The sequence below is a fragment of the Meleagris gallopavo genome, chromosome 4 (genome assembly GCF_000146605.3).
Source record: "Meleagris gallopavo isolate NT-WF06-2002-E0010 breed Aviagen turkey brand Nicholas breeding stock chromosome 4, Turkey_5.1, whole genome shotgun sequence".
Lineage (NCBI taxonomy): Eukaryota > Metazoa > Chordata > Aves > Galliformes > Phasianidae > Meleagris > Meleagris gallopavo.
In genome coordinates this window covers 19,206,270-19,216,874 of record NC_015014.2, presented here as the reverse complement: position 1 = coordinate 19,216,874, position 10,605 = coordinate 19,206,270, and the positions used below count along the sequence as shown (strand labels likewise).

Below are 10,605 nucleotides of genomic sequence, written 5' to 3'. Positions count from 1 at the left end.
AAGTTTTGAATTTTGTATTTTCCAATAAAATACAATCAAACAAAATCTGATGTCATATGGGTGTATGAACAAAGACAAACTTTATTTTCTAGCTATTCAATATGATTTGAGTATGGGTTTTAGTTCACTTAAATTTAGATACAGCCTATTGTAAATGTATGTATGTTTAGTTGTTCCAACCTTCTTTTAATTAAAAAAAAAAACGAATTTTTCTTATTGTAATCATTGCTTTTCAGGGGAAGTTAGGGGTAATTACTATTTCAGATACTGAATTAAGTGTTTTCCATTTTCTACTTTGACACTGACAATTTATAAGCTTTTTTTTTTTATTTGCTTTCTGAGGTTGGTCTGATAATAATTGTGCTAAAGGAGCCTGTAGGTTAAAACAAGCTTGGCAGTAACTCTACTTTTGCTTTCTCAGTGTTGCAGGTGGAGAGCTCTTCGACTTCTTAGCTGAAAAAGAGTCTCTTACAGAGGAGGAAGCCACAGAATTTCTCAAGCAAATACTTAACGGTGTTCAGTATCTCCATTCTCTTCAAATTGCCCACTTTGATCTAAAGGTATGTTGAGCATATAAGAATGCACATAACTGTGAGCAACATCCATTAAAGTCTAGAGCCATGAACAGGACTAGTGGTGTCATGAATGGGGCTTCAGCTATTTATGTCATGGAACTAGTTTTGAGAAATCTGGTCTTCTGTAGGAGGAAGAGGTTCATCTCTCAGAGAAGAAGATGACCATCCTTTGGCAACAAGCTTTCCAATTTAATCAGGAAGGCTTAAACTAGTGTTTCTGAGAGAGGAGATCTTCAAACCATCCCACTTTGGGGCTGATGATGATAATGGGTGCTCTGGGCCTACAGTTGGATCGTAAGCCAGTAAGACAGCACCTAAGGTGAAAGATAAAGGAGCTCCAGTTGGTAAATTAGCCTCAATGGGAGCCCAACTCAAATGCTTATACACTAGTGCATGGAGCATGGGGAACAAGCAAGAGGAGTTGTGGGCATGTGCCTGCCTACACAGCTATGATGTCATTGGCATCACTGAAACATGATAGAATGAGTGGGTATAAACTCTTTAGGAAAGGCAGGCAGGGGAAAAGGGAAGAGGTGTTGCCTACTACATCACTGACCAGCTGGAGTCCAGGGAGCTCCACCTGGGGATAGTTGAGAAGCTGAGAGAGAGCTTATGGGTTAGGGTTAAAGGAAAGGCAGGAAAGGGAGACATCATAGTAGGAGCCTGCTACAGGCTGCTGGATCAGGAAGTAGATGAGGGCCTCTGTAAACAGATAGGAGGAGCTTCATATTCACAAAACGTGGTCCTCATAGTGAACTTCAGTCCCCCTGATATCTTTTGGAGGGACAGCACAGCAGGGCACCAGAAGTTGAAGAGGTTCCTGGAATGAGTTGATGGTAGCCTCCTCTTTCAGTGGTACAGCAACCCACGAAAAAATGTGCTGTGCTGGACCTTGTCCTCACCAAGAAAGAGGGGCTGGTGAGTAATGTGAAGCTCAAGAGCAGCCTTGTTTGCAGTGCCCTCAAAATGATGGAGTTCAAGGTCCTTAGAGTGTGAAAGAGGGTATGTAACAAACTTGCCAGTCTGGACTTCAGGAGAGCAGACTTGGAACTCTTCAGGGAACTACTTGGCAGGGTGGCATGGGATAAAGCCCTGGAGGGAAGAGGGGCCCAAGAAAGCTGGTCAGTATTTGTGGGCCATCTTCTCTAAGCCCTGATGGAGTACATCCTGGGAAAAAGGAAGACAGGCAAAAATGCCAGGAGGCTTCCATGAATCAACAAATTGCTCCTGGACTTACTTAAGCTCAAAAAGAATGTCTGTAGGGAGTGGAACCAGAGCAGGTTATCTGGGAGGACTACAGAGGAGTTGTCTGAACAGCCAGAAATCAGGTTAGGAAAGCTAAAACCCAGACAGAATTAAATCTAGCCAGGGACATTAAAGGGAGCAAGAAGAAATTCTACAGGTATATCAGTAATAAAAGGAAGGCCAGGGAAGATGTAAACCTTCTCCGGAAGCAAACTGGAGATGTGATCATGAGGGATACAGAGAAAACTAAGGTGCTCAGTGACTTCTTTGCCTGAATCTTCACCAGCAAGGGCTCTAAGCCACACCACCCCAGCTGCAGAAAGCAAAGGTAAGAACTGGAAGAAGAAAGATCTGCCTTCTGTAAGTGAAGATCAGGTTCAAGACCATCTGAAGAACATGAAGGTGCAGAAGTTCACGGGACCCAATAAGATCCATGCACATGTTTTGAGGGAACTGGCGGATGAAGTCACCAAGCTGCTATATATTATATTTGAAAAGTCATGGCAGTCTGGTAAAGTTCCCACTGTCTGGAAAAGGGGAAACATAATTCCCGTTTTCAAGAAGGGAAAAAAGAAGATCCAGAGAACTACAGGCCAGTCAGCCTCATCTCTGTGCCTGGCAAGATCATGGAGCAGATCCTACTAAAAGCCTTACTAAGGTACATGGAAAATAAAGACGAGATTGGTGGTAACTAGCATGGCATCACCAAAGGCAAGTCATGCTTGACAAACTCAATGGCCTTTTATGATGGAGTTATAGCATTAGTGGATAAAGGAAGAGCAACTGATATTATCCACCTGGACTTATGCAAACCATTTGATACTGTCCCGCACAACATCCTGGTCAAGAAACTGGAGAAAAATATGTTTGATAGATGGACCACTCAGAGAGTTGTGGACAATGTCCAAGTGGAAACGGGTGAGGAGTGGTGTTCCTCAGGAATCAGTGCTGGGACCAGTGTTATTTAACATCTTTGTAGGCGACATGGACAGTAGGATTGAGTGCACCCTCAGCAAGTTTGCAGGTGACTCTAAGCTGAGTGGTGCAGTTGACACGCTAGAAGGAAGGGATGCTATCCAGAGTGACCTCGACAAGCTTCAGAGGTAGGCCCATGCCAGCCTCATGAAGTTCAATAAGGCTAAGTGTAAGGTCCTGGATTGCACCTGGGTTGGGGCAATCCCAAGCACAGATACAGGTTGGGCTGAGAATGGCTTGAGAGCAACCCTTAGGAGAAGGATTTGGGGGTGTCAGTTGATGAAAGATTCAATATGGGCTGGCAATATGCACTTGCTGCACAAAAGGCCAACCGTATCCTGGGTTGCATCAAGAGAAGTGTGATCAGCAGGTTGAGGCAGGTGATTCTGCCCCTCTACTTGTGCACTTATGAAACTCCACCTGGAGTATTGTGTCCAGTGGCCCCCAACACAAAAAGGGCATCAAACTGTTGGAGTGGATCCTGGGGAGATCCACAGAGATGATCGAGGTCTGGAGCACCTCCCTTATGAGGACAGGCTGAGAGAGCTGGGGCTCTTTAGCCTAGAGAAGAGAAGGCTCTGGAGGAACCTTATAATGGCCTTCCAGTACCTGCATGGGCCCTTCAGTACCTGGGCAGGAAGCGAAAGGATGAGGGAAAATGGTTTTGAAGTAAAAGAGTGTAAATTTAGACTAGATATTATGAAGAAATTCTTTACTGTGAGGGAGGTGTGACACTGGAGCAGGTTGCCCGGTGAGACTGTGAATGCCCCTTCCCTTTAAGCATTCGAGGCCAGGCTGGATGGGGGTTTGTGCAACCAGGTGTAGAGGGAGGTGTCCCTGCCTGTAGCAGGGTGGTTGGAACTAGATGGTCCTAAGAGTTCTTTCCAACCAAATTCTATGATTCTATATTTCTTTTGTAACATTAACCAGAAATCTTCCATCGTGCAGATCTTGGCTGTAGTTTTGTTTTGCTTACTTATATAGACAGGGAAGATATCAGCCAATGGAAAGAAATTACTGAACCATATAGTTCTCATCTGTGTTTAATATAAGATTCTTCATGGAAAATTGCAACTTCCTACAAAATGAAGGAGAAAACAAACTGAGGAGAAAATCTTGAAATAAAGAAAATAAAGAAAACTGGTTTTGGAAGTGATTTATCAGCCTTGTGTATCAACCCTTGTTGTTGAGAAAGAGAGTTAATAGAAGGCTAATGGGCCAGAGTTGTTCTTATCTGTTCTGGGTGTCCTTTTTTACAATGTGAGCAGTATGGCGTAACTCTTAGAATTCCTCAGAGCAGACCAGCGTATAGAATCATTTTGGTTTGAAAAGACCATCAGGATCACCAGATCCAACTATCAGCATGACCTATGGAGTCTTATTACTGGACTGTGTCTGGTCCATGCATCTCTTTAAGCACCTCCAGGGAGAGGTCTATACCATGTCCCTGAGCAATGCATTCTAATGACCACCTTCTCCAGGAAGAAATTCTTGCCATTATCCTATCTAATCTTCCCATAGTGCAGCTTTTCCTCACATTCTACCACTTGTCACCTGAAAAAAACTCCATTTATCATGGGTCTTTGATCCCAGCAGTCCAGCTGGTCAAACTGAGTTCCAGATGAGTTTGATCCTCATTTTTTTTCCTGTACAACTTGACAACAACTGTATAAGCCCGAACTGGCTGCCCCTTGTTCCAGAGCTCATAAACTCTTTTTTTTTCCTTGGCTCAGCTTTCAGTGCATTGCTACAGGCTGCTCCTGCATCTTCAAGATTTCCTTCTTGAAGAAGGCCCAGCCTTCACAGACTCCTTTCCCTTTAGATCTACCTCTTGAGGGAATCTTGTTAGCCAGGTCTCTAAGGTAGGCCAAAAACTAACCTCCGTAATTCCAAGGCAGCAGTTCTGCTACCCGCCTTCCTTACTACACTGGCATATATGGTGAAAGAGAGTGTACTGTCAGCAAGTTTGCTGGTAACACCAAGCTGAGTGGTGTAGCTGACACAACAGAAAGAAGGGATGTCATCCAAAAGGACCTGGACAGGCTTGAAAAGTGGAGTAGAAGATGTTCAACAAGGCCAAGTGCAAATTGTTAGACTTGGATTGGGTTGATACTAAATACATTACAGACTAGGAGAAGAAGTCATTGAGGGGGATTGTCCCCCTCTCATGAGACCTCACCTGGAGTACGGCATCCAGGTCTGAGGCCCTCAGCACAAGAAAGATATAGAGCTGTTGGAGTGAGTTCGGAGAAGGGCTGAAGCATCTCCTGTGAGGAAAAGTTGAGAGAGTTGGGCTTGTTCAGCTTGGAGAAGAGAAGGCTCTGGGGATACCTCATTGCAGTCTTTTAGTACTTGAAGGGAGCTTATAAGCAGGAACTTTTTACACGGGTTGATAGTAGTAATACAAGAGGGAGTGGCCCTGCCCATCCTAAGGGCTGGAATTCAGTGATCTTGAAAGTCAAACCTTAAAAGTGAAACCTTAGCCATTCTATGATTCCATGATAGTCTTGACATTTTTTCTTCTTTGTTCCATCTTTTGGCAAATTATGTTCACGGTCAGATAGTGATAGGACAAGGGGAATGGCTTTAAACTAAAAGAGGGGAAATTTAGGTTAGATGTTAGGATGAAATTTTTTACTCACAGAGTGGTCAGGCTCCAAGAGAAGCAGTGGATGCCCCATCCCTGGAGGCGTTCATGGCCAACCTGGATGGGGCCCTGGGCAGCCTGATGTGGGTGGCAAGCTTGCTTACGTCAGAAGGTTGGATGTAGATGATCTTTAAGGTCTCCTCTAACCTAAGCCATTCTATGATTCTGTGTTGTAAATAATCCTTTGCTGTATTTTAAAAAGTAATTGCTAAATACAAGAACCTGCTATTCATCTATGAAAGGATTTCAAGCCTTAAAGTCTGAGAGCTGGACCACTCCTAAAGTTTCTCTTGGAGAACCAAAAGCAGAGAGATATACTTCCCTGATTTGTTGTTTCGTCATTTTTTGTGAAAAAAAAACTCTTTCAGGGGGTAATATTGATCAAATACTACTTAATAGTTTTTGTCTTTTGTAAGCTTCTAGCAGAACTGCAGTGATCATATACAGGGGTTGTGATCTTTACTGGAGAGAATGTGTTTCACCAGGATCTTTCCAAATGAAAACTGCAGCTGTTGTATCCACAAGGAGTCAAATTTTGTACATGCAGTAATTAGCTGTTTGTCATCAGCATGAAACTCTGATTTGCTGTATTTAATTTTTATCATGTTAAATTGTGATAGGAAAAAGCAGGATTTCTCTGCTGAATATACAGAAAGTGCTCAACACTGAATAGCACTGGAATGTATCAGACATTTTGTACCTATACGTAATTTCCTTTTTCTCTCTTTTCCTCCCTTTCTAAGCCTGAAAATATAATGTTGTTGGACAAAAATGTACCAAAGCCTCGAATCAAGATTATTGACTTCGGTTTAGCACACAGAATTGATTTTGGAAATGAATTCAAAAATATTTTCGGAACACCGGAGTTTGTTGGTGAGAAACTTGATGTTGTTAAAACTCTTCCTTCCCAGTCTGTGAAAGGATAAATGTGATTTAGCTTGGTTTGACTGAGATAGAGTTTACATGGTGGCTCCAAAAGTAATGCCTCCTGTGTTATTATATTGATCCATTTCATCAGAGACACATGCTGGGGGTATGGCAGTGGAAGTTTAATATTTCTGACAATATTCTATTACTTTTTGTTGCCATGTAAGAGATGGCAGCAGAGAGGTATTCTGATGAAACTATGTTTGACATGGAAGTGTGTACAAAGCAGAGGTGTATAACTCCTCTGCAAAAAACATTGCACCCGCTGACATTCATTGAGACTTGCTGAATATTTATGGAGATGTAATAGTGGATGTGAGCACAGTGAGGGACAGGTGGTGTGCTTCAGCTGTGACAGCAGCGACAGTGGGTCACCTCCTCTGGTGCAGATTTTTATGAATGTGGCATGCATTTTGTTCATTTCTGGTGAAAATGCGTAGCAAATTGGTGTGAATGTGTTGAAAAGTAGTGTTTTCTAGCTGAGAATTTGCTCTCTCAAACTGTGTTATTGCACTTCTTGTATCTGTTGTAGTTTCCACTTAAATAAATAGGAAGCATTACGTTTGGTAATTTATGATATTTTGAAATTTAACTAAGCAATTCGTAGCACTCATTCCTACTGTAAAATATGCTAAAGGTATTTAGTCTGTCAGCGTCTTAGTTTATTATATCTGACTTATATAGTTTCAGGTTGAAATAGATTTCCTCATGGGCTATATTCTGATCTAGTTATTTTTTCTTTTAGCTCCCGAAATAGTAAATTATGAGCCTCTTGGTCTTGAAGCAGATATGTGGTGAGTTACTAGATCTTATTTTAAATAAATGTTATGGTTATTTATGTGTTCTAAACTTACGCTCTTCCTTCTCTTTCTCCATTTCTCCCCACTCTTCCTCAACCCTCTTTTTTTGTTCTTTTTTTATTCCAGGAGCATTGGTGTAATAACTTACATCCTGTAAGTATGAAAATCTATGGGCAGTTCTTAGAATTGCTAGTTTTTTAAATTGTTCTCTGGGATTTTGGTGATGCCAATGCAAATTAGCTAATTTTGATTGCACCAGATGTTTCAAGTTGAATAATCATAAAAGCAGTATTATAATTATTGATTAGAATGGTCATTAGTGGGCCTTGAGATTGCATGGGAAGCTATCTTCAAATCTGTAGGTAATATTCTCTAAAATTGCAGAGAATGTTTTTGCCCTGTTAAATCAAATCTTCCTGAAAATAGTATTTCCAGTCTTAAAGCAAGAAAGAAAATGTTCACTTTCTGCTGTTGTTTGAACTGAGAGAATTAAATAGCTGTGTTTCAACATGTAATGTGAGGAGAGTTCTGTATTTCTGCAGTCTGAGTGGTGCATCACCATTTCTTGGAGAAACCAAGCAGGAAACATTAGCAAACGTGTCTGCTGTGAATTACGAATTTGAAGAAGAATTCTTCAGTAATACCAGTGCCCTAGCTAAAGATTTTATAAGAAGACTTCTAGTCAAGGATCCAAAGTGAGTTGTTCCTTTTGCATATGCATTGTTGCAGTCTGAATTGTCTCTAATATTTCAAATTACAGAATATTTTGCAATGTTAATTTTTTTTACTATATAGTATTTTCTGTTTTTTACTACCTGAAACAATTCTCTTTTCTTCTGTTGTAGGAAGAGAATGACAATTCAAGATAGTTTGCTGCATCCTTGGATCAAGGTGAGCATGTAATTCATTCTCTGTTCTGTTTTTAATCGTTCTTGATTTCTTATTCCACTTACACATGTTAAGTTCTTTAGCAAAGCCTTCAAATTGAAAATTGGTCTAATTGTTAAATATATCTTACTGCTTTTGAAGGCTATCTGTATGAATACTAGTATGAATTGTGGACTTCATTTACATATGCAATTTATGCAAGAAGGGCAGTTTATCATTAAGATAAAATTCATGTTCAACCAGAGAAGCTGGAGTTCAGAGAGCACTGTACTGAGAAAGATGCATTATCTCAACCGAGTCCCTTTGTTGTCTTCTAATCTCCTTATTTAGATCAGGCATAGAAGAGTCCTCTCTCTTCTATCTTTTTTCCCCCTTTAGACTGAAGGCAGCAGTTGATGTGGGGCAGTCCTCAACTTCCTTTAGTCTTCCAGTGATGGTTTTAGGACAAGCTTTTGTAGTGTTTCTAGGCTGAAAGGGAAAAAGTGGACCTATCACTCTTCTTAAAATGTGCACTAACACATGTAATGGATTTTTTTCAATATCCTATCAAATTCTAATTAAGAATAGTAAATGTGTTTAGCAGCAATGATTTCCCAAGCCTTGAGATTGCACTGTGACCTCTTTCCACTTTCCAGAGAACCAGTTCACGTTTAGCATCCTAGGGCAGATATACTTCCACAGCAATATGCCAAACTGCAGATTTGACTGGAAAAAGTACCAGTATTCTCTGTTCTCTGCTGACTTTTTCATGAGTTAATCTTAACTAGTACAGGTGTGAAAGTAGACAACTGGGGTCATATTGAAGTGATTTTTAAACCAGTAGAGCAAGCACTACGTTTATGTTTCACAGACACATTTTCCACTCTTGCAACAGGAACTATTGTTTTGTACCTTGCAGTGTTCCTTCATAATCTTAACTTTCCAAATGTTCTCCTTCTGCCTTCTCCACTGCTCATATCCTCTCTTACTTTTTCTCATCACTACCTTTACCCGTATTTCCCAATAAAATAACTTTAAGCACAGCAAAACCAGGTATGTTTCACTGGTAACTGGTGCTTAACATTAACCTGTGAGAAATATCAAAGGCTGAGCTTACTGGATAGGTAGGTGGGATACGATTGTGATTTTGTTCCAGCAGCATCTAGCTAATGACTCTAAGATTGGAACTAAGTTTGACTAAATTAAGCCAGGAAATTTTCCTAGAAGACATGTTTTGTCTAGGAAATAATACACAATTCTTCCATCACAGTGGTACATAATAATGAAGCTTATCTTTAGAATGATAAATCAACATTCTTTGGCTTTTTGATTTATTGTTTAAAAAAACAAACAAAAAACCCAACTTAGTATTTCATTAAATATTCTTAGACCTGGATTTTCTTTAGACTGTATTCATAGGGAATTCCACCTGCATGCCTCACTAGATTGTGGGTATTCAAATACATACTTACATTATAAAAACAGCATCACATATAATAAAGTAATTGTAAATGGAAGTCTTACATAAAGGAAGATGTTTTATGAAAGTTCTGGTTTTAACTGTGGGATATTTCATAGCTATATTTTACTTTTGCTCACAGCCTAAAGACACTCAGCAAGCACTGAGTAGGAAAGCATCTGCAGTGAATATGGAGAAATTCAAGAAATTTGCAGCACGGCGAAAATGGAAAGTAAGTCATTCAATAAATCGTCTCAGTGCTGGTAACATATAAATCCAATAGTGTTACCTGCTCTGGAAAAACATGCTTTTCCTTTGTCATTTGGAATAAAGTAGGAGCTTGAGTGTAGTGAGAAGACTTCCTTGCTAATGGTCTGCACAGAAGTGCTCGTGTGTGTGGAGTGTTTACGTGCTAGTTGTTTGTTGTTATCACCTATCTTGCTCATGTTTATAGAGGAAAGGCATTCCCAGATGTAGGTTCATGTTTTTGTGGCAGTAATACAGGTAAATCAAACATTTTTTAAGCAGGCCTCACAGAATTAATTGTTCCACCAAGTTGTGCCAACATCCAGCAGAATACGAAGACTCTTTTGCAAAGGGCTTTTGCTCTGACACTACCAGTCTATTTACAGGAAAACATCATTTAATCTTCTCAGAAGTGAGGCAGGGTATTAACTGAAGTTGTTGGTCAATGCAGTTCTTTCCTTCTGTGTGCACACTAGGGAATTCAAACTGATAGTAAGCAAGGACTGACTACTGTTTATACGAGGAGAGTGAAACATGACACAACAGAAGTCTGTAATATTAGAAAAAGAGCTTTACTGATTTCACAGAATCACAGAATTGTAGGGGTTGGAAGGGACCTCTAGAGATCATCGAGACCAACGACCCTGTTAAAGCAGGTTCCCTACACCAGGTCGCACAGGTAGGCGTCCAGGCGAGACTTGAATATCTCCAGACAAGGAGACTCCACAACCTCCCTGGGCAGCCTGTTCCAGTGCTCCGTCACCCTCACCGTGAAGAAGTTCTTACGCACATTCGTGCAAAACTTCCAGAAATAAAATAATTTTGCTAAGCCACTGAGCAGAAACAAAAACTATCCAGATATAC

The 10,605-nt window shown here is 40.6% G+C and overlaps 1 protein-coding gene across 1 annotated transcript; it reads left to right on the top strand.

The window, feature by feature from the left end:
- Nucleotides 1–406: 406 nt before the first annotated feature.
- Nucleotides 407–9,784, top strand: LOC104910679 (death-associated protein kinase 1-like). Its single transcript, XM_019615113.2, has 7 exons — nucleotides 407–560; nucleotides 6,186–6,315; nucleotides 7,115–7,163; nucleotides 7,296–7,322; nucleotides 7,712–7,864; nucleotides 8,015–8,060; nucleotides 9,638–9,784. The coding sequence occupies exons 2-7, from the start codon at nucleotides 6,198–6,200 to the stop codon at nucleotides 9,767–9,769; spliced, it is 525 nt and encodes a 174-aa protein (XP_019470658.2). The 5' UTR covers nucleotides 407–560; nucleotides 6,186–6,197; the 3' UTR covers nucleotides 9,770–9,784.
- The last annotated feature ends 821 nt before the right edge of the window (nucleotides 9,785–10,605 follow it).